This window comes from Mustela lutreola, chromosome 14, assembly GCF_030435805.1.
Source record: "Mustela lutreola isolate mMusLut2 chromosome 14, mMusLut2.pri, whole genome shotgun sequence".
NCBI classification, from domain to species: domain Eukaryota; kingdom Metazoa; phylum Chordata; class Mammalia; order Carnivora; family Mustelidae; genus Mustela; species Mustela lutreola.
Window position 1 is genome coordinate 49,747,259 of NC_081303.1, and position 27,454 is coordinate 49,774,712.

The window sequence follows — 27,454 nt, forward strand, 5'->3', positions numbered from 1 at the left end:
CCTCCTCCAGCCCCGGAGAGGCCTCTGTCGTGAGTCTGCATCAGTCCCCATTCTGTCTGATTCACAAAGGACATCACGGTGTATAGCTCGCCTGGGGATGTCACAAAACCCCCAATATAGTATAGGACATCACGGTGTATAGCTCGCCTGGGGATGTCACAAAACCCCCAATATAGTATTATGTGTTGAACACAGACACACGCAAACAATTTACACCCATTCACACTCACACACACATTCCATTAGCTCTTTAGGAATGACAACAGATGTCCAGAATTCGAAATCAGCCCTTAGAACCAGACTGAGGTAAAATCGGGAATTAGAAGAGCCTTGCTTTCCCGCGGCACCTGGGTGGCTCAGTGGGTTAAGCCTCTGCCTTCGGCTCAGGTCATGATCTCAGGATCCTGGGATCGAGACCCACATCGGGCTCTCTGCTCAGTGGGGAGCCTGCTTTCCTCTCTCTCTCTCTCTGCCTGCCTCTTTGCCTTCTTATGATCTGTCAAATGAATAAATAAATAAAAAAAAAAGAACAATTTGTGCAGCCTTTCTGATGCCCCTTGCCAAATCATACACCCCTTCTTGTACCCCAAGGCAGAAATATAGGCCATGGTATAGTCATCAAGAAAGCCTAAGAATTAAATTTATTCTCCTACATTTCTGCCCTCCGTCTCAGAGACAAATCGATGGGTTCCCAGGATCTGAGCACTGTTCAGATAATTTTCATTACACCGGACTTTGGAACAAGCCTTGATTTGGGATTACCTGGACAAAGGAGCTGACCATGGCGGGCAGCATACCGCGGACCCAGCTTTGGCTTTCGGTCAGGGGGAAGCCCGACCGCAGACCTTCTCCCCTTTTCTGCCAAGCTTGGAAACTGCCATGAGCCACAAGTTCAGCCATAGCCACAGGCAGTCACGGACAGAGTGTGAGACACACGCCGCTTGTACAAACCATTCATTTTATTTCCTGTATTGGGTTTATACAAACTTGCAAGATACAAATGCAGAGCTCACCGGGATTCTTTAGTACCTATATCTAAAAAGAATGCTGGGGAGCGGGGACACAGGCGCTCACCTGTCAGTCAGGATGCTCCTCCCCGGGGAGGGGCTCGTTGGCTAGAAAGATGCTATGGGGCCACTACAGATGTTTGGTCCCCAACAGAGATGTCCTCTGTTTGGCTAACCTTAACTTTTCTTCTAAGGTCACTTTTATACTAAATAAAGACACTGAGATCATACATTTCCTTGTATGGTTTATTGTCTAATACTAGCAGATCAAATTGGCCCCTGTATGTGCATAAATAGATATATGTATATATATGTATATTTCGTATTTTCCTTAGTTTTAAGAGCTGCCAGGTAAGGGGTGCCTAAAGGGGAAGGGAATCGATTCCGTCTTGCTATAGTCAGCCTGCCCCAAGAACATGCCTCTCACCAAGGCAGGAGAGCAAGTGTGCACAGTTTGCGACCTCAGAAAAGCTTTAAAGTGACAGTAGCAGTATTTGATTACAGCCTCTTGGTTATTGATCAGGGAGGTAATGTGCTAATTGGCAAGGCCCCAGAGTAGCAACCAGGGCCATCCCCCCCGTGGTTCCCTTCGCACCGGGCCTCCATCTGGGCCCCGTTCTTTCATAACAACATGCTCTAGGGTGGCACGAGGGTGCCAGGCTTGGGAGGTCAAGCTTCAGATGCTGGCTGGGAGCTCTGTGACGGTCCCAAACCCTTGATTCCAGATCTAGACAAAAGACTTCCATTCTGCCCAAATCCTTGCAAGGCAAGAGCCCCCTGCCTATTTTGTCAGCCACTAAGCAGTTCGGAAGGCTGAGCTGGCAGAGTTCAGCACCCCGGTGGCAGTCCACCAGAGGACGGTCCTGGGGGGTTCTTGGGCAAGGCTGAGATGCCCCCTTGTCCGTGGGACTGGCTTCAGCCCAGAAGCTGACTCTGCAGTCTGGATGCCAGACGGAGCTACCGTCCCCCTTAGTTAGCAACAGCCCCCCAGAGGAAAGGTCACAGAGGGAGACAGATGTCGCAGATGTGACCCAGACCAGAAAAGGATCAAGGAGTGTGAGAAGTCCAAGGAACTTGCATGTGTCTGTGCTGAAGGACCTGTGAGCCCGAGCCGTCTCCTTTGGCATTCGCGCGCACTGTATCCTGGCTCCGTCGAGGAGTTAAATTCTTGGTGGCGTTTGGGATAGGCTGCCATTCTGTCTGCCCTTTCCAGCAGACTGGTGACGGGAGGTGGTCCTGGAGCACACTGGGGTGGGGGTGGGTGCCCGCAAGGGTGTACTTTTGTGCACACAGCTGTAAACATTTCCTTTGAGAGGATTCATATCCCGTAACCCTAGAGGGTCGTCGAGGGTTGACAGTGTAATCAAATCCTTAGACCAGGACGTCCAAGAGAGTATCCTGTCCTCTTAAGATGCTCTCTGGGTGAGCTCTGGGGACCAGCCCTTTGCAGACTAGGGGATGGGAGAAGGAAGCTCGGGGGGGGGGGGGGTTGGACCTAGAGGCAGCTGCCCAATCTCCTCGTATCATTTGCTGATTCCATTCAGACATTGCACATTTTGAAAATAGATTTGCTTTTATAACAAAAGCATAAAATAGATCTGTCTTAAAATAAGCCCGTCCTCTCCCCTTCTTTGGATCAAAAGGCATGGGGTGTGGCTGACACAGGCTTGGGAGTGGTATGGGATGTCAAGGAGGGAAAATGGGCCCGGGCAGGAGTTCTGGGAAAGGATCAGACGCCCAAACAAATATATATATTATGTATAGATCTATAATATGTATAATCTTCATAAAACATATATTAAGGCATGTAAAGCAACATAAAGACCCAGCTTTATGAAATAAGAGGTGAGAGAAAGGTGGCAAAGGTGCAGACCTTGATCCTTGGTATTTCACATGTATTTCTAAAAATATCACTTAAAAAAAAAAAAAAAAGGACAAAGAAAGGGAAAGGCATGGAGGCCCCGAAAGGCTATTTCTTGTGGATGGAGAAAGGTGTTGGAAAGAGAGAGTGCGCCAATCCCACCTGCTGGTCTGTGCGGGAGGAAAAAACAGGTGTGGGGTGCTTGAGCGGTTCTAAATGGGAAACATAGCCAAGGTTCATGTTCAAAAAATCTGCTAAAAGGGAAATGGAATTCCCCAGCCTGCAATCCCTCAGAAGCACGACAGTATCCTAAGCACCTAGAACAGTGCTTAGTACATAAAGGTGCTTGATAAATATTTGTTGAATGAGTTGCCATCTTTACTTGCAAATGAACCAGTCACTGGCCCCTCGCTGTGAAGGAGTGGAGAAGACATGGTGGCAGGTAAAGTCATTGTTCTTGGGGGCCACTGGAGGCTGAAGTCTCCGGGCAGCAACTCTGGCAAAGAGAATGCCCAGGGGCCCAGGTTTTTCCAGAATCACTCTCTCCCTTCCCTCCTCCCTGGCTACCATCCTCCCCAGATGAGGGGCCAGGAAGAAAACGTGAGCTTTGCTTCTGCGTCTCCTCCGCTGGCCTCCCCGGGTAGGCGGACGGTGAGACAGCCAGACCAGAAGGCAGCCCTTCCGCAGAGCCTCACCTGGTCCTCCTTGGGGATGCCTGGGACGCGGCGTGGGGCCCTAGAACCTAGCCCCCCAGATTAAGGCTGCATTTCCTTTCCGGGGCACTCTCCCAGCTGACCCCCAGCGCATTCCCGGGGAAGGGGTGCAAGCAAACGTCCTGAACATGGTTAGGAAAGACCCCAAGGCTGATGACACCTTACGTGACAGAGGTCCTTCTCTCTGCCCCTGAGCTACGGAAGGGGAGGCAGACACTGGGCCTAGATCCAGAAAGGGCCATCTTCCTACCCGCACACCCATACCACATCCCTCCGCCTTCGTCCCCACGGCTGCAGCTGAAGGTCACCACGTGCTCGCCGGTCAGTCCTCCAGGGGCCAGTGATGCACAGGCCCATGGATCTGGGGGACAAGGGGCAGGAGCAGGGCTGACAGGCTGGCTCTGTACTTGGCACTAAGCTAAGGCTCCATCCTGGGGAAACCCATCCATCCCACACCCCTTTCCACCTCCGCCTCACCCTCTTATTTGCAAATGAGTCCTGCCGCTTCCCTGTCCTCCCACTTGCCTCCATCTCTCCCTCTCTCTCTCCTTCCCCTTCTCAACCTGTCCGCAGACACTGCACAGACCTGCGTGCCGCTCTCTACCCATAGCCAGCACTGTGCCCTCTGGGAGCCAAGAAGCCTCTCCCCAGCTCTTGTCATCTTGTCTTTGGCTCGAGCAGCGTGGTCAGTCTCCACTGGACCCCCAGGGAGCACCCATCAGCAGAGACGTGTCCGAGTCCCGGGTGCAGTTGGGGCAGCAGGGTGGGGCGGCGGGGAAGGACCAGATGGCAGGTACCGTCCTCGGCGTCAGGAGGGGCCGGAAGAGGCAAAAGCATCCATCTTCTCCTCACCCTAGTGCTCCCCTAGAGAGCCCAGAGCGTCTTCCCCACCAGGGCATCCTCTTCCTCAGGAAATGTTCCAGTAAAGCTGTCACCCCACCAGCCAGGGCCAGGCCTAGCCCCTCAGGACTCGGGTGCCAGCCAGGAGGTGCTGTCTGCCCAGCATCTCGGGCCCCGGCCTAAGGCCACCATGTGGTGGTGGTGGGCGTGTGGCTGGGCGTAGTGGGCGTGTGGACACTGAGGTCACATCTTGGCAGCAACCCCGGGCCCCAGCCTGGCTCCCTGCAGCACCCCCACGGGAGCGCAGGGGCAGGGGGCCAGGGTGGGGGAACCGGGACCTCCGGGGGCAGAGGAGGCCTTCAGAACGTGGCTCTGTGGGGCTTCATGGCGTTGGCCTCGGCCAGAGCTTGCACTGAAGAGAAGAGAAACGGGTCAGAAAGGCGCGTCCTGGTGGAGGGACAGCTCCAACCCAGCTTCCCCAGGAGACAGAAGTCTCTTCTTGTAGAACCCTGTGGAAACCTGCCCCATGCCCCCAGCCCTGAGTGGGGAACCCATGAATGGAAGTCCATGCTCTTTTTCAAGTGCCTGGTACCAAGCGGCTGTGTATTAGGGGAAAGGGAGGCACACAGCCTTTGGCCGCTGTTGCCTTTGGTATTGTCATTTACAGGAAGATCTGGGGGTTATCTGGGAGCTTCTGAGGCAGGACTGCTGTGTATCCCAACAGGCTTGCTGGCGGACAGTGGGATAGGAGAGGCCTCAGCTCTGTCCCTGCCTGCTTCTGGAGAAGCAAAACCTACCAGCGCCGCGACATCCAAGAGGCAGCCCCGCCAGCTGGTGCTGGCCCAGCACTGCACAGGGACTGGGACAGGGACAGGGATGGGGATGCTGCGGGCTCAAGCGGATGGAGGGAGGGCGGAGCGCGGGAGCTGCACAGGGGCACTGGGGCGGTGGGGGGGGAGAAGCAATGCCGGGATGAGGGGGAGGGTGGATGGCTCATGGGGGTGAGGGGCGGGGTCCCACTCCCCGCAGTGGATGAAATACATTAGAAAATTTCTTACGTCAGAGCTCAGACCCGCATGGTATGGCTGCTGTCGGCGCCCCGTGGGGATTCAGACGATAGGGGGTTGGCTGGTGGAGTCGGGGAAGCAGGGGAGGTGGGAGGGCTTGGGGTGGCACATTGCACTGGAAACAGAAATGAACAGGGAGGTGAATAGGGGTGGGTGGTGGTGGCAGGGGTGGGGAGGCCGGGCACCCAGAGCAAGCGAGGCCCTGCCCCAGGCGGGGAGCCAGGCAGGAGGCAAGCAGAGAGGAGAGCTGAGGCGGAGCTGGCCTCGGTCCCAGGCGCCGCGGAGGGGCCCAGGGCCCCCGAGGAGGAGACCGGGCCACTGCAGGCTCTGCTGAGAACCAGTGTGACTGTGGGCAAGGCCAGCCTCTCCGGGCCAAGGCTCCGCTCGTTTGTGGAGACGGAGCAGAGCAGCCGATGGCTCCTTACCCACCGAACTACCGTGGGTGATGAACAGTGCAGGAAAACCACACTACCCCCGATCATCAGGCCCCGCTGGGCGACTAGATCCGAGTTATCACCACGGGTATCACCTCCATGGAAACTGAGGCTTCCGCAGGGCTGGGACTGTGAACTTAGACCAGCATGCGGTCTCAGAAACATAGTCCCCCGCTATCCCTGGGGACCCCCTCTTTATCAATCCGGAAAGGGCAAACTTTGGTCCGCCCCTGAACAAATCATTACGAACCTTAAAGTGGTGACATTTGAATTAATGGATTTTACTCTATGATCGTTATGATTCCATGCTGAGAAGAGCAAAGTGGAAGGTCAGTGGGGAGGGGGGGATCCTAGAAGGAGGGGTGAGCTCTCTGCAGTCTGCAGACTCGGGCGCAACTCAGGGCGGCTGTGAGGCTAGAGACTGGCAGAGAGAACGTGTTCACAGGGCCTCAGAGGAGAACCAGACCTCAGCCAGGGTCACACTGTTTCCTCCAACAGAAGGATCCTGGCATCCAACTTCCTAGCCCCTTGCACTCCACCCTGCCCTGGACCCCAACACCTCCCTGCCCTCTGTGCACTCCCATCGCGTACACACACACAGCCACAGATGGACACAAGACATGGACCTTTCTCGTGAGCAGGAAGCTGTATCTGCCCACACAGAATACAGACTTCGAGCATGGGATCCAACAGTTTTCCACGCTTGCTGCCCACAACTCAGATATGTGTGTTTGTGTACTTCCAAATCGAACTCTTCCACGGGACCCAACGCACGTGTGACGTCACACTCAAATACATTCACAAACGCTTTCGAAACACATGTCTGTGCGTATGTCTGTATCGCGGACCCAGTGGTTAGTTGTTTGGCAACTTTGACTTCTAAAACAGTCAAAAAGTCAAAAACTGAGCCAGTGCTGTTTCAAGAAAGCCAAATATCGATGGCAACACGCGTGCCGTGAGGCTCTTACAATTATGCACAGACGAGCTCTCGGGAGGCCAGTTTCTCTTTACCTCTACACACTTCTGAGGAGCTGACCTGCTGGGTGTCTACCCCATGGGAGATCAGAAACAGAAATCAGGGGAGAAAACGGACTCGGCAGGCCCACTGATAGCTAGAAAAAGGCACAACCGAGGCAAAAACGTCTTTTGTAAAAAGTAGATAGAATACCTTTAAAAGCATAGCAGTTTGGGAGAACTTAGCATAGAGCTGTGGTCTGTACCAACTACAGCCCCAAGGGCATCCCTTCAACGGATGGGCAGAAGAAGGGTATTTATAATGATACTAAACAAACAAGAGCAAGAAAGATGAATTATGTTAAATATAAATTCTTTATGAAGGCAGAAAATTTCTAAGTACATATTAGGAATATATCTATTGAAATAGTTGAAATTTACGGGGTGCCTGGGTGGCTCAGTCAGTTAGGTGTCTGCCTTCAGTTTAGGTCATGATTCTGGGGTCCTGAGATCAAGTCCCACATCACGCTCCCTGCTTAGTAGAGAACCTGCCTCTCCCTCTCCCTCTGCCCCTCCCCCTGCTCTCTCTCTCTTCTTCCAAATAAATAAATAAATAAATACAACCCTCAATAAAAGGGAAATGTTCCAGTTCCAGTCGGGTTGAAGCCAGTATCGTACACTTAGATCAGCTCGCTTCGAAGGTGCGAATAGAGGTGAAATAGTTAAAATTCACATATGTAGCAGCTATGTATTGGACAGGTGTGATATGATAACCGTGGGTCCGCGAGTACAATCTCGTCTGTGTCCATAAATCATTGATCACACCTGCTCGCTCATCCTGGCCCTTCGTGAGACCTGCTCTCTTCCCTCCTGCACACACAGATACGTGTTCACAAATATTGCAATGTATTCGCCATGCACAATGCAGACACAAATGTGTTTTATCCGTCCTCAGACTGCAGAACAAGCCAGTCCCGCAGAAATACGTGCATTCATCAACACTGCCTCCATCCATAAGCTGTACACTCGCATACACGTATGTAAACTCCAACAGCTTGCTAAATCCCTCCTGTACTCAGAGTGATCTCCCCACAACGTTCGTAGACATTCTGCAGACATACACACACCTAGCTCTGTATTTGCGCTCACACGTCCTCTCCAAACATGCACCTGAATACACACAAATGCGCGTCCCTCTACAAACGACCCCCAGTATAGCCACTGCACACGACATCGTGCCACGCGTACAAACGTACACTTGCCGCGTCTTCCCCTATACCTCCTCCATGAGTCTGCACGCTCTGGGTCTGCCGACAAGTGTTCCTGACCCCGTCATGCACGCCACACAGGCATTCTCGGGCATGGCCTCCCCACCCTGTGCACGCCGCGCTGTCCTGACGACCTGCACCTGGCACTCCCACACGCACGGTCCCAGGCTTAAACCCGTGCCCACACACAGTCCTCGCTGGCCCGGGCAGAGCTGCAGCTCTGGGAATCTGGGCCAGAGGCCAAGGGGCAGCGGGGACCGTGGGCTAAGTCTGAGGTCTGGCCCTGCTATGCCATTTTTTAAATAGTTGGGGTTTTGGCAAAAGCAAAATGACGGTTTACTTTCAGCGCACAGACCCTGAAACGTAAGCTGGTGCGTATCGAGAGGGAAATCTGAGAGGCCAGACTGGGTTTTGTTTTCATGGAACCTTTGGCTGGGAAATGACAGGAGAGAGAGCCGGGGGCTGGACTGAGGGCAGAGGGAAGTTTTAAAAACAGTGTTGTGTGCGCTAACCCTTGAAACAGGAAGTTGCCTTTTGCCCAGAGCAGGAGGAATTTGATCTTTGGAAGATTCGAGTTCATTTTATAGCTAAACTACAGAGAGGTGGGCCTGAGGCCTCCGTGCAGCCCAAACTTGTCCTGCCGCCTTTGGAAGCCCATCCCTTCTCTTGTCCTCAGCTCCAGCCCAGCCAACAGCCTCTCTCTGAAATACCTCCAGGGGCGTTCCCTGGCCGCCCACTAGATGTCCCTTAGACCCTGACCACCAGTAGGTTCTTCCTTAAGGCGTAAATTCCCTTTGCTGTAGCCCGAAACCCTCTGGTTTCTAAAAATATCCACATTTAAATTAGCGAGAAAAACCGCACACAGAGCCTCCTTCCACTCCAGCTACTGGTAGGTCAACGAGTCCTCCTGCCGTCACCAGCACCGCCGCGGCCACATCGGGCTAGCATTGAGTGACCACTTACTGAGTGCCAGGCACTGTGCTGGGCGCTGAGCATTCATCGTCGCCATCGCTCACACCGCCACGCGGGTATTTTGATTTGAATTTTACAGATGAGGACGTAGAGTCCTCTCCCGGAAGCCAGAATTCAAACCCCTCTTGAGCACCAAAATGAAACGCCATCCCTTCTGCCGGGCTTCTGGCCACAGTCCCGAGCTGCTCGTGGCTGACCCCTCGCCCTGGCTACCGTCACTGGGGGCCAGCACACCTGTCTCTCTGCCTCCTCCTCCTTGCAAACCTGGCATCCTTCCCGGGCATCTCTCTGGACTGGCCTTCTAAGCTCTCCCTCTCCTTCTCTGCCCTAATCACCTTTGGTCCTGAGGAGGGGGACACATTCCACCCCCCTCCCCGTTGGGCTTCATCATGTAACCACTGCCTTTCCTCCATCCTTCACTGCCCCCCCCACCCCCCCATTAAGAGACCCTCTTCTATTCTTCCTGATTCTGGTCTCACCTTCTCTGGGGCCATAGCTCAGGCTGACCTCAACCTCACAGGGACTGGTCGGAACCCTCTAGCTTTTGTATCAGCGTGAAGTCTGTTCCTCATGCTCATCTTTTCCTAGCAGAGAAGTGGGTTTGGATCAGTAGCCAGGGTGATGACTGGCTCACTCTCACCTCTGGCCGCCTGCCCTTCTGTCACCTTCCTATTTGCACGCAGCCAGAAGGGGAAGGGAGAGGGTACCCTGCAATGCCTGGGCCCACTCCGCGACTGGTGATGCCTTTATTCTTCCCAGCCAAGCTCAGGGATCGCCCTTTCTCTATGCCTTTCCTTGAGCTGCCCAGGGACAGTGGCGCCCTTGCTCCCTGCGTGGCTTCTGGCCGTTCCTTCCTAGAGCAGCTCTAGGAGAGCACCCCAGCTCTGAGCTCCTGGAGGCAACTCTGGCCCCTTGGCACCCCGCGGAGCCTGGCACAGTACCTGGTGCTCAATAAATGGTCGTCCTGACCTTGAGGCAGGTCTCCCTGGCCCTGTGTCTCTCTATCCCTGGCCCCCTCGCAGCACTGAGCTTCCTCCCCTGCACCTGGTCAGCCGGTCTCCCTGGAGGAGCGGGGCCCGGCCCCTCTCACCAGACAGCATGCGGCCCCTGCGGGAGGCCTCGGTCGCCAGGGCACAGGAGATTTCAATCCGCTTCTCCTGCTCCTGCAGCTGGCTCTCTGAGTCCTGGGGCACGTCCACAAGGTCCCCCTCGCCGATGGGCACCACGTTCTGCATACTGAGGAGGCACAGACACACAGACATGGAGTGGGGGGACAGGATGGTCTGACTGGCTTGGGGGGGGGCCTGTGGACTGAGGTTGGCGGGGTGGCCAGAGGCCTGTGAGTGGGCAGGCTCTGGTTCCCAGCAAGGCTGTCCCCAGGGGGGAGTGGGACGGACCCTGGCAAAACACATTTTGGGACCCCCCACTGCAATGTCTTAAGATGAATGAGAAGGTTCGAGTGAACATCTGGGGCAGCCTTGACGAGGAAGAGAAGTCACCAGAGGGCAACCCCTCAGTTTGTCTTGACGACAGCATGTGCCTGCGTCCGACAGGTCTTTCGGGCACACAATGACAGCATCCCTGCCCCGGCCACAGGGCTGGGTCTGTTCCGCTGTCTTGAGCCACTCTCCACCTGCCCTCCGCTGGGGAGGCTCAGGGCTCCCACTGGCATGGGGCGGGGCACTGGATTCAAGGGCACTAGTGTCCCAGGTGCCAGGGCGGACAGAGGAGTTCACCCAGCACATTACCTGGACTTGGCAATGAGCGTCTTGATCCTCTCCACCTTCTTCTGCTTCTCCTTCAACTCCTCGGGGCTCAGGGGAGTATCAGGCTCCAGGTCAATGTACCGTTCAGGGATGAGGACTTTGTCTGGTGTGGAGAGCTGGGGAGGGACCAAGGTCACCATCTCCGTTCCGTCCCCTCCCCCCACCCCACCCCCATCCCCAGGCTTTCTCCCCCTCTGCCCTCCTGGAATTCACTCACCTCCTTATTAATGTCCACATCGTAGTGCTGGGGCTCCAGCTCCATTTTGCGAAGCCGGGCAATTTCCTCCCTCGGCGTCTCGTAGGCCTGCCCACCAGGCTCTTCCGCCCGCAGGGCTGCCTCCAGGTTGGAGATGTCCACCTCGTGGATGCTACGGTGACGGCGCACCTAGGGGACAGTGCCATCATGACCACACGGGGACTCTGTCCCCTGCTGCCCATCCCTCCAGGCAGCCCTAAGCAGGCTTGTGTCCTCGCTGTCCCCATTCATCACGCCGATCTGGCTGCCACCCCGCTGTTCCCACTGTGGGACAGCTAGCCTCCTGCCACGCTGCTTGTCCAAAGCCTGCCCACCTGCAAAGGCCAAATGTCATCAATATGCCTGTCTCAGGGACTCATTACTTCCCATCTGGCTGGACCCTGTGTTCAGTCTGCGCCATCTCTCTTAGGCAGTTGGATTAGTGGATTCCTGTTACAGAAGCTCCAATCTACCCAGGAGACTGTAAACCCTTTGAGGGTAGGACTTTTAATCCTGATGTTCCTGAAATGTTATTTCTGAATCATTTCAGAAATGATATTTCTGAAATGTGGTGGAAAGAAAAAAGGCAGATGCCTGGGGCTACTCCCAGCTCCACACTCAACAGCCATGTGGCGCAGGAGTCCTGAATTTCTCCTGACTTCGTTTCCCTACATATAAGACAGGGGTGGTAATTCCTAACCTGGGAACTGAAAGAACTAAACAAAATAACGTGAGATTCGAGAACCACATGGCGCCACGTGGCAGGGACCTATGACAACCCTCTTCGGTAGACCCATCCCAGGGTCTACACAGAAACACACGGAAAATGCTCTAGAAACACGTGTGAGTGACGGCTCTCCCTGGGTGCTGAATTTTGCACTATGCTCTATTAACTGAATTTTCTATCATTCATTTCAACTGAAACAATCAACGCACTCCCTTTTGTGAATTATTTTTCTTTAAACACATACAAGGAACACTTTGCCGCCATGTATCTTCCGCCTAGTGGGGAGAAGGCTCCCCCCGTTCTCCCAGGTGCCCAGCTTGGGTCCTTCCCAGGCCCATCTCTCATGCCCCCCCGTCCCCAGCGGCTCCAGTCCAGACTGGTCACGGACTGGGGGCGCTCCGTGTTGGGTAGATGCCCCGCCCAGCCTGAGGGAGGCTGGGAGGACTTTACCACTTTGTAAGCGGGCCGGGCAGCGGGGTTGGGGGCCGGGCTGGCTGGGCTGGCCGGGCTGGCCGGGAGCTGCAGGCTCCTCCGCTTCTCCCTCATAGAGCCGCTCTGATGCCTCCGCATGCGGTCAATCTGCTCCTCCACACTCATCTTGACCTTGCCCTCAGTGGGGAACACGGCACTCTTGGGGCGCTCCTGCTGCAAGGGGAGAGCGGGCTCTGACGGGTGCCCATCCCCCACTCCCGCTTCCTCATCTGCCCTAATGCCTTCCATGTCCCTTCTCTGGGAAGCCTGTCTGTGGTGGGTTAAAGAATGGCCCCTAATGGGGTGCCTGGGTGGTTCAGAGGGTGAAGCCTCTGCCTTCAGCGCAGGTCATGATCTCAGGGTCCTGGGATTGAGTCCCGCAGGGAGCCTGCTTCCCCATCTCCCTCTGCCTGCCTCTCTGCCTACTTGTGATTTCTCTGTCAAATAAATAAATTTTTTTTTAATCTTAAAAATAAAAAAGGCCCCTAAAACAAATGGGCACAGCCTAACCCCCTAGAACCTGTGAATGTGACCTGATTTGGAAATAGGGTCTTTGTGGGTGTGGTTAAGGTAAGGATCTCGAGAGGAGAGCGTCGGGAATTGGAATGGACCCTGCGTCCAGTCTTAGGTGTCTTTGTAAGGGACAGGACGGAAGACACAGGGTAGAAGGTGATGTGAAGGTGCAGGCAGGTACTGGGGCATTTTGTCCATAAGCCGAGGAACACCAGCGACGCCCAGCAACACCTGACGCTGGGAGACGGGCATGGGATGGAAGCCCCCTAGGAGCCTCCCCAGGAACCAACCCTGGGGACACCTCGATTTTGGACTTCTGGCCTCTGCAACTGTGAGAGAATCCGCTTCCTCTTGTTTCAAACCCCCAAGTCTGGGGGGCTTTTTCATTTCCCAGAAGCCCTAAGAAATGAGTCTACTGCCTTAGGTCCGCCCCTTTGACTCTGATCACTGATTTTTGCTGGATTTGTAGTTCATCGCTGGCACATTATAATCATTTCATTATTATATAGTATACATTATAATATAGACTATTATAAGGGGTACCTGGGTGGCTCAGGCAGTTGAGCGTCTGCCTTCCACTCAGGTCATGATCTCAGGGTCCTGGGAGCCTACATCAGGCTCCCTGTTCATCAGGAAAGTCTGCCTCTCCCTTCTCCCTCTGCAGCCCCCTCCCTGCTCATGCTCGTTCTCCCTCGAATTAAGAAATAAAATCTTTTTAAAAAATAATAAGTTTGTTAATTATTCTTTCTTATGCGTATCTTCCTTGTCCCTTGTCCCTTGCCATGTCTCCCTGATGGAAGACTTCTCCACTGGGGCTCTGGTCATCCTCCCATTTATCTTGCCTTCCTCCTCCAGGTCTGGGTTTCTTCAATGGTGGACAGATGCGGGGGACACACAAAGGCTCCTGGGCCCCCAGAGCAACTCAGGCCCGCCCGGGCCCACAGGCTGTGCTTACCCGGGAGGACAGTCCATTGGTGAGCCCGTCGGCACTCCTTCTCACCACCCTTAACGGCGTTAGCTCTTCATCGGCGGGCGACTTTGTCCGAGGAGGCACAATGCCAACTGTAGGGAGACAGAATGGCCAGTGGGCCTTCTTGAGAACAGTGGGGCAGGGAGATGGGGAGCCTGCTTCTCCAGGGAGGCCCAGTCCCCACTGTGGCAGAGAGGAAAGGCCCAGGATGGGTGCGTACTCGCTCTCTTTGGCTGTGAAGGAGCACCTCTCTGGGCTCTCTCCGACCCTTGGCTTTCCTTCTAGGGCAGGATGGGATAGGAAGTACCTTTGTTGAGAGCTGCCTGCTTCTCTGCCTCCACCTCTTGCCTGGTGGGCACAAGGTTGATGTCTCTAGCGGTGTCCAGGGGTGAGGTCTGGTGGGGGTCTTTCTTGTTCTGCTCATGGCTTGCCTTGAGCTGGGGGAAAAAAATGAGAAGATGGCCCACGCTGTAGGGACTGCTGGGAACTTGGCCCTCAGGGATGTTTCTTTGGTTTCAATGGTTGGAGCACAGAGCCTTGAAAACACAGGATGAGGAAACTCTGAGTGTGCCTGCTGGGAAGTGGGCAGGGACGCTGTGGAGCCTCCCACCCGGGCCACCTTAAGGCCGGCTTATGTTGGCTCTTCTCGTGCAGTGAGGGCTCAGGACTTCCAGGAGGCCCTCAGCCGAGGCCCACAGAGAGGCCCCTCAACCTGACCAGGCCTTTTGGCAGGGCCAAGAAGCCCAGACTTGCTGTGCACCAGACAGAAGGAATGGCTGGAGGGGGAGGGCTACAAGAATGAGGTTCTCTGAGGATTCTGTCAGGGGCCCACCCAAAACCTGAGCAAGAGAACCAGGTGGGCTTTGGTACCAAGATTCTGGGGGGCAGAAGTGCACACTTAGCTTGAGGGCTTGCAGAATCATGGAACTAGAAGGGGCCTCAGACACCACCGGCGCCCCCTCTACACTCCCACGGGACAGCTAAAGGGTCTAAGCCTTCGTGAGGGACACACAGAAAGACTGAGCCCGAGGCCAGTGACAGAGATGGGTGAGCCCCATTGCCTCCCCTCGTCTGGAAAGCGGAGGTGACCCTGCCTCTCCGCCCCGCTCAGCGGCAGCCAGCCCCTCAGGGGCTGCGTGCGTCTTGGCAGCTGAGCCGGGATGAGAACATGGCGCCCAGTTTTAGACGCAGCACTACCCACCCGCAACCTCTTCCCTAACTGCACCTCCGTCCTGGGGAGGGAGGCTGGGGAGCCAGAACAGGGCAGCTTATAGCCCAGGGCCGATGAGACCCAAGAGGACACAGGAAAGGCAGAGAGACAGACAGTATGGAAGGATCAGGGTCTGAGGTGGACAGGAAGGGACTGCAATGGCACCAGCCGTGGCAGGTCCCTTGATCTCTCTCGCCTGCTCGCACTGGGAGGAAGTGGGGCACACCACCGCTCACAGCCAGGAGCTGCCCAGGACCCCGGGCATGGGGTGGGTGACACTCATTTTTCCCCTCTGTCCACAGAGAGCAGAAAGAGGAAAGCCACCCACTTTCCTTATCCTAGAGTCTGACCGGGGGGGGGGGGGTGGTGGTGGTGGGAAAATTCATATTGAAATGATGGAAAAATTGTTCCATGTCCTGCCTTGCCCCCTCACCTGCCCCTTTGCCCTGCTCCCTCCGCCCCTGCCCTCCAGGACCCAAGGGGGCTGGGTACCTGACCCCTGGCTGGCTCGCCACTGCGGTGCCAGGCAGGGGAGCTGGGGTATGGCCAGAAGCGGCTCTCGCTAGGGAGTGGTGGCACGTTTGGAGGAGACTCCAGGGGGACGTAGGCTTTGGGGAGGGGGGGCCGCGGTGGGCCGGGCTCCTGAGGCAGAGAGAAGCCAGAACATTAGGAGGAAGGAGAGCAGCCACTGTGAGAGCAGGAGAAAAGAGTGTTAGCAGGAGACAGATGACATCGCGGGGACCCAGGGCTGGCCCCTAGACCACCAAACTCCCACCCGTGTCCTGGAGGGAACTCCAGCTCCAGAGTGAACGCTCAGCCTGGCTTCAAGTCCCTCCTCGGCTGTGCCCCCACCTGTGCACTGCTCCCCACTGTCCCCCAATTTTTCTCCAAAGCTCCCTGCTCACTGGCCTCACTATCACCCTGGGCACATCCACACCCTCTGTCTTTGCTTTGACCTCCTCTGCTGCCTGTGATGCATCTCCCTTGCTCCTCTACCTGTCCCAGTGAAGGTTCAACCTTCCCCTCAGAACATCCGGGCCGTTACGATCCAACCTGAGACACACACTGCCACGTTCCAGAGGCTGGCTGCTTCCTATAAATCGGTCTTGGTCCCCGCCTGGACACTGGGCTCCCCGGGAGAAGGGCCTTGGGCATGCGCGTGTATGTGTCCGAGAGGGCCTCACTGCATCCCTTGCCCCGTGTAGAGCCCCATGAGACACCAGCTAGGACACCACGCCCCATGCCCACCCTCAACCCTCTCACATGCCGGGACAGTCCTGGATTTAAAGTCCCACTCAGTGCTGGGGATCTTTGTTAACCGTTCTTGTGCTTAGGAAGAGGCTTCCCTGGACAGAGGCTGAAGATGATGAATGCTGATGAGGGCAAGTAAAGGGAAAAATCTGGAAGCAAGTTCCCCAGACTGGGTGTGAGAACGAGCACCCTAGACAGAGCCAAAGCACTAGGCCTGGAGACCTCGGGGCGGAGACGGGCATAGTCTGTGTCCTTCAGGCGGAAGAGGACCTGGTTCTCCCTCCCTTACCCACCTACCTGCTACTCCATTTTCTCAGCTTACCTCGCTGGACCCGGGCTTGGTGGGGGACCCCTGGGAGCCGGACACCAGTGAAAAGGGGCTTAGGGGGCTGGTGAGACTGGCGGAGCTGAGAGGGCTGGCGGGGCTGTTGGAGCTGTAGGTGGCCGTGGGGCCGAGGCCTCCTGGGGGCAAGCAGAGAGGAGAGATGAGGGATGGATGGGGTAGGGGTGTGCCCTGGCATGGGGGTGGGCGCCGTGGGTGGAGGAGGCTGGGGAGGCCCCAGCGATGTGGGAGGGAGGTTTCAGGGCTACCCAGGCCTGATGGAGGGACTTAGTCCAGGGCTGGGGAGCAGGCTGGCCGTGGAGAAGCACGTTGGGCAGGGGTTAGATGATGGATGGAAAGGACACTGTTGCCTCTGAGATGGCAAAGAAAGCCAGCCCAAGTCCCAGCGCTTCCCATTACCACCTGGCCGCTAGGCTTAGGTGGGGGGGGGTGGGGAGGCCCAGGTGCTCTTCAACCTCTTCTGGGGACGAATCTAGACTATCAGGGTCCACGAGGTTCCTGAGTGGCATGATTGGTCTGATCTGGTCTGTTCTGGGGCAGATCCCAGAAGCCTGAGAAGGCCCTGACTAGCTCCGAGCCCAGAGTGAGGGCCTGGAGAGGGGGGAGTATGAGAGATGTGGGCTGGAAGCCAAAGACCAGAGCATTTCTGCTGAGCCATCAGGAGGCTGGCGGAGAAGGCTCCCACCTCTGTGCTTGGCCGTGTCGGTGCCCCGGGATGGGTTATTCTTCCTCAGCCCCTCCATCACATCCTGGATCCTCCAGATCTCCTTCTGGATTTGCCGGTTGACCACCTCATTCTGGAACCACATGAGAGCGGGTCAAGGGAGGTGGCCACGAGGAGTGCGCCAGCCTTCTCCCCGCATCCCTCTGGGCCGGCAGGAGCCCTGCCCACGCACATGCTCCCACGTCCCTTTGGTGCGTTCATCTTTCCTGTGGGAAAGCCCCAGAGGAGATGGCCCAGTCATCACAGCCCAGAGGCCCTTTAGGTAAACCTGCAGCCTCAGCTTCCCTGGGGAGATCAGGGTGGTCTTAGAGCAAATGCCCCTCTAGGTGGACAGTTGAGGGTAGCGCGTTGTCAAGGGCAAGGGTATACAATTGACTAACGTTCCTTCTAGCCAAACGGCCCTTTTGTAATACCGACACCTAATGTCTGCCGAAGTAGTCACGAATTATGTTCAGTTAGAGTTTGCCCTCAGAAAAATCACAGTTACCGCCTATTTAGCCTCCCCGCAGTCCTCCACCCCATGCGCCAGGCTTTGCAAGGGGCCTCGAGTACACTTAACTCCTTCCGGCTGCACAAGAACACTGTGCGGCACAGGCCTCAAGTGTCCCGACTTTGGAGATGGAGAGACTCGTGCCCACGATCCTGTTAGTAAGCAGTGTGACCTCCTTCTGAGTCTGGGTCTGTCTCGAGAGCTGGTGCCCTCGACCAGGATGCTTCCTGACCCCCTAAAATGTTTGTATTGCAAGTCAGGCTTGCCCGCAGGACACAGAGGCATTCAGGTGCTCTGGATCCGGAGGGCCTTCACCTCCCCCTCCCTAACCAGCTGCAAGGGGGGTGATGAGGTTCATCACCCAGAGGAAACTAGGGGCAGTGCGGGGCATGACCTGCATCGGAGAGACAGGGCTTGCAAATCTAGCGAGAGCAGATGCAGAGCCGGCGTAGAGAAGATCAAGGGAGGAAAAGAACAGGAACTCCTCAAGGTCAATGTGTGCGGTCTCCCGCCTCCAAGCAGTGTTTCTAACCCATCCTGGGAAGAGAACGCTCCTTCCTATCTCAAAGGTCCTGAGTGGCTGGCTCCGGCACTGACTTCTCCTTCTGAGGTCGTGAGAGACAGCTGCACATAGGCCTACGGCTCTATGGACTGTAGGCATGTGGACTGAAACCCTTATCCAGACCTACATCCGTATCTATCTCGATGGGTTCAGTCCTTCCAGTCATAAAGTATCTTCGTCTAACCCAGTGCTTCCATGTATCTGCTTTACTCCTTTCTCATGATCTGATGGAACTAAAGAAGATTCCACATGGTCTTCATCCCGAGAGTGTCTCTTTTACGTGGATGTGAACCTTGTCTTCTGTCTTAGGACAGATGCCTTGTCTCAAGTCTCTGAGATCTCGGAAACAAGAAAGGAAGCCCCTTTGGCCCAAAGGAGAAGGGAAGGCACACTGACCCCCTCCTGCCCGGGGGCCCTCTTTACCTGCACGTCCAAATTGAGCTGTTCCCAGAGGTCATCGTGCAGGGCGGACACCTCTGACTCAAGGCTCTCATACTCTACGGTGCTGTTCGTCAGGGCCTGCAACGGGGGGCGGCTTTACTGAGACAGTGGCCATTGCCGAAGTCTTCCTCCCCACCCATCCCTACACATGGCCCAGGGCCAGGGCACCTGGGGTCTCGCAGGGCTTAGAGGAGAGCACAGAGGGACAGGAGGACAGGTCCCAGGGCTGAGACATTCTGATGATAGCATAACAGTGGCCCACCTAATTGTAGGCTAAAACACAGAAACCAGAATCCTCTCCAGATGTGGGGGATAGGATCATACCATGCCCACACCCTCCTGGTCTCCCCAGACTGGGTAACCCCAAGCGTAGGGCAAGAAGAGAGGAAACCCAAAGGTATCTGCTCCCTTGGGGTTAGAGACCTTCCGCCTTTCTGGGCCATGTTTTGCTGGGCCTTTGGCCGCAGCACCCCAGAACTTTCTGGGCAGTCGGTCCTGCAGGGTCTGCCCTGAGCCCACGGCAAATGACCGGGTCAGCAGCCCGGCATCAGTGTCCCGGTTCTCCAGGGGAGAGGACAGAGGAGGCAGCAAAGCCGTGAAAGCAGCCCATGAGATAAGGAGCCCTGGACTTTGCCCTGTCCTGAACAACAGTAGGGCAGGAGTGGTTTGGGGAATGAAGCCCGTTTCCTTGCCAGAGACTCTCTGGAGCAAGCTGGCGAGCACGCTCGCTGCCTATCTGCAGGGCACTATTAATATTAAGAAGGTCTTTTGTTTCTGCCCCTTCAGGTGCTCCTGGCCACCGTGTTGAGTGGGAAGCGAAACAGCACAACCCGGGAGGGGTGGCACTCCCGTCCCAGTGCAGATGGCCAGACCAGGGGATGGGAGGTGGGGGCAGGGGGCGTTACCGTGGTGGCCTGGGACAGCTCCACCCGGATGTTGATGAGCTGGTTCTGTAGGGACTCTTTCTTGTGCAGCAGCTTCTCGGGGTAGGCAGGCTGGTTCCCAAACATCTCCAGCTCCTGGTGGGTCCCCATCAAGGCACTTTCCAGGCTCTCCTGAAGAAAGGCAGGGGAATGGCCGTCAGCGGCTCTGGTGATTCCTGTCCGAGCCCCAGCAGTTCAACCCAGCACTTTCATGGAGGTTGTCCCCACCGGTCAGGTCCATAGAAGAGCTTCCGCAGTCCCAGTTAGGGAAGGGACAGAAGTGTAAGACAGGGCTCTGTCAGCTCCGAGTGGAGAGTGGAGACGGCACCCCACACCGGTCTGTGCTGGGCTCCCCACACACCCCCAACTCCAGGGCACCCCCCGGCTCTCACCTTCTCAGCTCGGAGCTGCTGCACCAGTCGGTCCTGCTCCCTCACCACCTTGTTCTGCTCGCACAATTTGCCCAGCAGCTTCTGGGGGCCCGAGGAGGTGGGAGGAGGGGAGGGAGAGAGAAGGGGGTGAAGGACATGGATTTGACAGGGACCTGGGAAATGGGTCGGCAGGGCCTGGCCTCTGGATACCTCCTCCTTTCCCCTGCTGAGGAACCCTAGGCTTTCTTCACTTTGACCTTGGAGGCTCCTGGGAACAGGAAGATGGTCTTCACCTCGGGAGACCTCCCAAGGACCTACTGAGAGGGGGGATGTGCTTATTCTCTGAGGAAATCAGTCAGTGGAGAGGGGAGTTCAATGTTAAGCTCCTGTATCCCCCTTCTCCTAGGGGTTCCAGTTCCCGAAGGGCTGAGGAGATAATGTGGCTGGCCTCCGGGGCCTCCCAGGGGGGCACGGATGGGAGGGTACACGGGGCGTCCGAATCAGCAGTGTTAGGAAAAGCAGTGACCCATGTAAATGGTTCCGCAGGCTCAGAGGACTCTTTTCTCCCCTCCTTCTGGGGTCTCAGAAAGGCTGACACTGGGATCCTCCTGAGGTCTGGCCCTCGCCTGGATGGAAAGTCTCCCAGGCCTCCTGGGTAGATCCTTTATCCAGGCAAAACTAGAGGTGATGGGGAGGAAGTTCTAGAAAGACTTAGGCTTTCTAATATCCACACCTTTATTCATGCCATCCCTCAAATACCCCCGTGACTCATTTCTAATGGCCACATTTTGTCTTCTGGGCCTTTTCACTCCCAGGCCCAGCTCACCTGTTACCTGCTTTGTCCCTGACCCACCAGTCCACATGGTCTCACTGCCCTGCCCTCCTGCAGAACCCACTGTCCGTGCCCGTTGGCCATGAACCATAAGGGGCCACCTGCTGCTACCTGGCATCTCCCACTACCCAGGGCAGGGCCGTGTGCTTCCCTCTTGTGGTCCAGGGGTGACTGCCATGCTGGACACAACGCAGCCTGGCCTCTGCCCCTCGTAATGAAGTCTTTGTTCCTGGAATAAGCAGATCCCACTGCTGGAGACAAGAGGGTCTAGGGCTCCGTGGGGAAACACACACACAGCCAGCACGGCGGGGCGGGGGGCGGGGAGGGGAGGAACGAGAAAAGAAGGGGCATGAGGAAGGGGCAGGCAGAAAGTTGTCTTTGTGCTGAGAGAGGGCATGAGTCAAAGGCATGAAGAGCCACCAGAAGGACAGAGATGAACGGAGGAAAAGCCCCAGCGGAGGAGAGCGAAGATGAGGACGACAGCGGGAGGGACTGGAGAGGACAGAGGAGCAGGAGAGCTGCTCTTACATCTGTGTCTTGCTCGTTTAACTTGTAGGTGTGGAGACCGTCCCGGAACACTTCTGGGTACGGAGGGACCTGCAGGAACACGAGGCTGGTTACAGCAGCAGGGGATGGGTAGGGTGTGTGGGGATGGAAAAGCAGACAGCCCTTGCTCCATTCTTGTTGGAAATCATGGTCCGTCAGCTCTGGTAGCTTCCACTCCGGGACCCCGAGCTAATTCTTTGTCCCTGGCTGGGAAGCCTGGCATGGCCCCATCTAGGTTCCTCCCCACTGTTTAGGCTGATTTCTGGAGATAGCGACGCTGCTCAGCTCCGACTCAGGATCTCCTCTCTCCCCATCCCCAAGCTCTAGATCTACCGTTGAGAGGGACTCCAGGGGTGTAGACATCCCAGATGGCTTATTGGGAACAAGCCTGAGAACAGCAGTTAACAGTTGGCTGTTTTTGAGGATGAGACATGGGGAAATGGAACAAGCACTAGAAACACTGGAGAAAGTATCTTGGTAGATTGCGCAGCCGTCCTGGGGGGCTTACACCAGCAAATGCTGCCCAGCCTTGGTGAGGCATCCCGAGACCACAGCACATTCTATACAAGTGGGGCATCAGATGGGTCCGTGCCACACCCTTGTGCCGTGAACCCCAAAGACATCTGTGGAGAAGCTACCCGACATGAAACAGAAGTCCCGGACATTAAAGAGCAGATTTGCGGTCACTGGCATGAAATGGCATGGCGGGGCCGGCTATCTTGATGGTCTGAGCAATGGGCCTTGGGTTCACCCATGAACATGAAGAATGGAGGAGACACAGTGGAATTAGGGGAGGGGGACACAGGAGCCTGGGAGATGAGGCCCGGCAGATGGGCGGGTGGGGCAGAGCGCACCCAGCCCAGTGGCTGGACTAGACCATGCACGAGCAGCTGAGATGGAGGCTGGCGGGGGCCATGCTGCCAGGCAGAGGTCTTACTTGCATGAAGATCTGGGCCCTGGGGGAGGAGTTCTCCACCATGCGATTCACCATACTGATGAGAGTCTCGCTCTCACTCATCTGCAGCGAAGGAAGGAATGGACGATTCAAACTCGCACCCCTGCGGAGCTCTCGCCCCATCTCCTGCCTGGGCTCACTTCCCCGGAACAGGAAAGGGCAGCTCGTCCTGGGGTCTCCGGCTCCCTCTGCTTGACCTTACCCGTCGCTCACCCCTTGTGAGCTCTGTCCCAGGACCAGCACTGAAGGTGCCCCGAAGAGAGGCCACAGAAGGGGGGTGGGGGCTGCTGTGCCCTTGCTCGCTGGCCCCGAAGAGACCCCCTTGCCCAGTGACACTTCCCCTGGGGTGCCTGAGAGGTGCGGGTCTCATTCATACCGGCCAAGGTCAACTCCCTGCCCTGGCTCTCTTTCCTCACGCCATTTTCCGTCAAAGACTGCACAGGCAGATGGGAAAACCCATCTCCCCGCATTCAAACTAAGTCAAACAGCTGAGATAGAAAACCTGGCGCTGCTCTTCGGATGGGCCCTCACAGAGAGGCAGGCACAGCTCTTCCCGCCCCCCCCCCCCCCGCCCCCGACCCCTGCCCACTTCTTGGCTCTAGAGTAGAAAGGATTGCTAAACACGGTTTCCAGAGCTGGGCTGGTAGCATCCATGCTGATCTTGGATGGTGCTAAGGAGGCAAATAAGGAGACCAAAAGAAGCAAGCCGCGTTAAAGGGACACCAGATACTCAAACACTGTTCTCTGATACGTTATCTCTGTCTTTCAAAAATCATTAGGAACATGGAGGGGGAAAGACTACTTGGCAAATGAAAAAGAAAGAAATGAAGAAGGGCAGGGGAGAGGGAGGCAGGGGAGTGGGGGGGGAGAGGGAAGACAAGCCAAACAAATCAGCTGGAGATGCCATCATTCCCCCCCTGGTTCCAGTGCGACAGCATCAGAAATTGAAAACATCAGGGACTGTCCTTGGCTATGTCCCTTTAACTCAACTGACCTACAGGACGAGGTAGCAGAAGACAGAGGGAAGTTGTGTGGGAAAAGCTTTGGGGTAGAGGGAGTGCGTGGGGGAAGGGACGCAGCCACGTTAGGGCAGAGTTTCTGGGGTCAGAGTTCGGGAGGCCCTCACGTTTTTGGCTCTTACCTCCCCCACCTTCGTTGGCTCCACATGGATTTTGACTCTTATCGCTTTAGGCAGCAACCCAAAGGCGGCCTTGCTTCTATGCGCTGGGGACAGGGCAAGGGGCACCCAGCCACCTCCATCAGGAAACGCTTTCCTAGGATCTGATCTCTCTGCCTTTTTAACCCACTTGGGGGAGTTTTGTTTTTTTTTTTCAATGACATCAAGTGTCATTTAAAAGGATTTCCAAAGAGCAGTTGTAGTAGGAGGTTGAGTCTTCGTGAAATAGTTCACGGTCAACAGGACATCAGCCCCATTTTCTGGAAGGATCTGAACTCAAGTCAGTCTGTTTTCTTGGAGTCATGTGCGTTTGAGGCCAGGTTTATTGTGCACGGGGCATGCACGTGCAGTGGGTGTGGGATTGTATATGGTGTGTGTATACGTGTGTGTGTGTGTGTGTGTGTATGTGTGGTGTCTGTGTAGGACCTGCTAACACACCAGGCTTTGAGAGGGCAGAGGCGGCCCAGGCTTTGCCTGGACACCCACAGACCTCACGGCTCACCCAACCACTGGATCTCCAGTACTAAAGGAGGGAAGCAAGAATGTTCTCACCTTGGCCTGCTCCCACTCACACTGGGGCTTCGAGGATCTCTCAGCCCACAAGGGCTTTGTCTCTAGGATTCCTCTGTGCCACCTTCTGTCTATCCAAAATGTCAAATTTTGTGGGAAACCACCCAGCGCAGGGCCTCCTACATCATAAAGGTGCTCAAGTAATATCCTAAATTGAGTATCAGAAGGAAAAGAATAAAATTGCTGCCCCCTGACAGAGCGCTAGAACATGTGCTCTTCCGTGACCCTCTAGCAGCTCTGAGAGGTGGGCAAGGCAGGTTCTACACTGTCCAGTTCATGAGTGAGAAAACAAAGGCCCAGAGAGATGAAGCGACATTTTGAAGTTTAAAAAAAAAGGGGGGGGGAGCATAACAAAAGCTACTGTAAATGGCAGAGCTGGGACTAGAAGGTCTGACTCCACGATGTGGACTCTTATTTTTGTTTGTTTGTTTGTTTTGTAAGTAGGCTCCAGACCCAGCAGGGAGCCCAACACAGGGCTTGAACTCATGACCCCGAGATCAAGACCTGAGCTGAAATCAAGAGTCAGAGGCTTAACCAAATGAGCCAACCAGGTGCCCCTGGACTCTTATCAGATAAAACTCCCTTTTAAGATTATTATCTTTTGGGGCGCCTGGGTGGCTCAGTGGGTTAAAGCCTCGGCCTTCAACTCGGGTCATGGTCTCGGGGTCCTGGGATAGGGAGCCGGCTTCCCTTCCTCTCTCTATGCCTGCCCCTCTGCCTGCTTGTGATCTCTGTCTGTCAAATAAATAAATAAAATCTTAAAAAAAAAAAAAAGATTATTATCTTTTATCTAGAGGAGGTCCTCTGAAAGGTTATTTTTGAAGGTCTCAGCCTAAGGGCCCAGGCTGTCCATGAGGGCAGAAGCCCCTGGAGGACCCAGCTGTGGCACTGAATGCTGGCACAGCCAGGCACTGTAGGTGGGCCACAGACAGGACAGCCCGCCCAGGAGCCCCGAGGCCACTCAGTCCTGCTCCTCCCTCCTCTGGGCACTGAAGCGCCTGCTTTCTGCTGGGGCCAGCCCACACAGCCCACTGCCGGACTGGGTTGGCAGCCTGAGACTCATCCTCATGTGGACTGGAATACTCGTGCTGTGGACACCACCTGCTGCTTCTGGAACCAGAATGCAAGGTCCGAGGGTGATCCCACCAAGGCACAGAGGCCTGTGAGATGACAGGTTATGTGGCATATGACTTGTGTCTAGAACCTCCAACGGTTACACCGATAGCCTCTGATTTCAAGTTTAAGGTTCCTTCTGCAACTTTAAGAGCATAAAACCATCCTTCATATATCAGACATCCCCTCAGCTATAGACTGGGTCAGAAGCTCAGAGTCACATTCCAAGCTCCGCCATTCACTAGCTGTGTGTCCTTGGCACGTTACTTAACCTCTCTGTTTCTTTCGTGTTACTGGTTCTAGAAGGGCGATAACAACAGTACCCACCTTGCAGTGCTGTTATACAGATTAAGTACTTCAGGGTGGTTAAGGAACCCAGAACAGCATGGGGCACAGAGAAAGCACCCAGTGATGGTGACGGCTACTACTATGGTCACGACTCTACTGTCATTTTTACCATCTCCAGCCGTTTCTACTGGGCCACGCTGGGGATGCCCAGGTCCCCTGTGATTTGTAGCAATGCCCAGCATCCTGACCCCCGCAGCGTGTCTCAACGCAGGGAGCGTCAGAGCCCCTCAGCCTCCTAGGGCAAGGCAGCCAAAGGTTAGAACCTGGAGCAGGGTCTCCGCCGCCAGTCACTTCCATCTATGGGAACACTCGCAGACCCTTCCAGATGAGACGAAGTTGCCTGCATTCCCTCTGTCTACCATGGGGAATTCTCCAGGAGAACGCAAGCCCCGTATGCAAAGAAACTTGGCAGGGGAGCTAACAAATATATGGGTTATTTGAATTTAAAAAACCATCCTAGGGCAAGTCTTTTAGTTCTCCGTTTATAAACTGTGGAGTTGAACAACAACCTGTGAACTAGGATAGATAATTTCCCAGATTCAGGGGGCACGGAACCCCTTGCATTTTAGGCCCAGCCTGGCTGCTCACCTCCCCCACCCCTCCCCCATCTCCGCCACTCCTGCCAGCAGAGATGCAAATTCCCGCCTTCCCGCAACCCCACCCCCACCCCTGCCAGTTCCATCTGGCCTGAACGAAGAGGAGGTGGCATTAATTATTCATGCGGTCCTGTCCTACTCTCCTTTCCCCAGGAAACTCTCAGCGGCCCTAAAGGGCTTTGAGGAGAAGGGGTGTGAAGGCGCAAAACCAAAATATAAGCCACTTTGTTGTCTCCTGGTGTTGCCAACAAAGGTTGTCAAATGGATGGGCCGGGAGGAGGTGGTGGGGAGCAGGGAGACAGACGGGAGGGCAGGGGAATGGCGAGGGGGCACCAGCTCTGCCTACCTGCTGATCCAAATACTCTAGGTTTCTTTGCAACTGAAGGTCTAAAAGTTCATCCTACCCGGAGCCCGAGGCCCAACAGCAACACAAACAAACAGGAACAAGACAACAGAAAACAATAAAGAGGAAGCAAAGCAGTTAAGAGTTAGCTGGGGGACAAGGTCAAAAAGAGGCCTGTCTGCCCTTGAGGAGTTCTGGGGAAGGGAAGGGATGAGGCTGGGGCAGGCACCAAGTTGCCTACTAGATGCCCAGCGAGAGGAGGGACTCCCTGGGGCCCCAGCTGCGGGCTCCTGATCTCCCTGGCCCTCCCATGGGAGAGGGCAGCGCCACCGAAACCATCTAGTCAGCCCTCCCTAGCAGCTCCTGAGTTTTCCAGAAGAATCCATTGTCTCTAGATGGGTACTGAGCTGTGTGTCAGAGTTTGGGCAGAGAAGGATCAAGGGGAAGGAAGGGAGGGGCACTGTCCATGCCTACAGGGGCTCCTCCACCGCGGCCTCCTGGGGCTCTGCAGGGATAGGCGGCAGCAACAGGCCTTTGGGGACAAGGACTCAGCCTGTTGGTTCCAGTGCCCCGCTACCGCACCCCACATCCCAGGTGCGGTGTCTGTATCCAGCTCTCCAGTGGGAGACAGAAACTCTCTGGAGAACAAATTCCCAGGAAAGACAAGTAGAAAGCAAGGAAAAAAGGAGGAAAAGACATAATGTGGAAACATTTTTCTTCCTTAATTTCACCACTTGTCTTTTTCCCCAGAAGCAGCACTCCAGGCAAGGGCAGACTTAGAGAAAATGCCTGCTATTGGACACTCAGGTCTGACTTTTCTTCCTAGGCCATAACCCAAGCCCCCCCGACCAGGCCCTCCAT

The 27,454-nt window shown here is 55.6% G+C and overlaps 1 protein-coding gene across 19 annotated transcripts in view; it reads right to left on the bottom strand.

Moving 5' to 3' along the window:
- Nucleotides 1-941: 941 nt before the first annotated feature.
- The window catches only part of PLEKHA6 (pleckstrin homology domain containing A6), a 141,735-nt gene continuing 115,222 nt past the window's right edge, over nucleotides 942-27,454 (bottom strand). For 11 of the 19 annotated variants that reach the window (XM_059147131.1, XM_059147128.1, XM_059147142.1 and 8 more), the window contains 17 exons: nucleotides 26,597-26,650; nucleotides 22,429-22,509; nucleotides 21,474-21,542; nucleotides 20,135-20,215; nucleotides 19,725-19,874; nucleotides 18,802-18,897; nucleotides 17,288-17,399; nucleotides 16,582-16,721; nucleotides 15,501-15,650; nucleotides 14,106-14,235; nucleotides 13,784-13,890; nucleotides 12,295-12,489; nucleotides 11,100-11,267; nucleotides 10,865-10,998; nucleotides 10,207-10,352; nucleotides 5,480-5,603; nucleotides 942-4,833 (listed from right to left, as the gene is read on the bottom strand). In XM_059147131.1, coding sequence (XP_059003114.1) covers nucleotides 5,488-5,603; nucleotides 10,207-10,352; nucleotides 10,865-10,998; nucleotides 11,100-11,267; nucleotides 12,295-12,489; nucleotides 13,784-13,890; nucleotides 14,106-14,235; nucleotides 15,501-15,650; nucleotides 16,582-16,721; nucleotides 17,288-17,399; nucleotides 18,802-18,897; nucleotides 19,725-19,874; nucleotides 20,135-20,215; nucleotides 21,474-21,542; nucleotides 22,429-22,509; nucleotides 26,597-26,650 — 1,929 coding nt within the window. In that variant the 3' untranslated portion in view covers nucleotides 942-4,833; nucleotides 5,480-5,487. The remainder of the gene's footprint in view (nucleotides 4,834-5,479; nucleotides 5,604-10,206; nucleotides 10,353-10,864; nucleotides 10,999-11,099; nucleotides 11,268-12,294; nucleotides 12,490-13,783; nucleotides 13,891-14,105; nucleotides 14,236-15,500; nucleotides 15,651-16,581; nucleotides 16,722-17,287; nucleotides 17,400-18,801; nucleotides 18,898-19,724; nucleotides 19,875-20,134; nucleotides 20,216-21,473; nucleotides 21,543-22,428; nucleotides 22,510-26,596; nucleotides 26,651-27,454) is intronic. The other 8 variants (XM_059147137.1, XM_059147134.1, XM_059147147.1 and 5 more) reach the window with 6 other exon arrangements.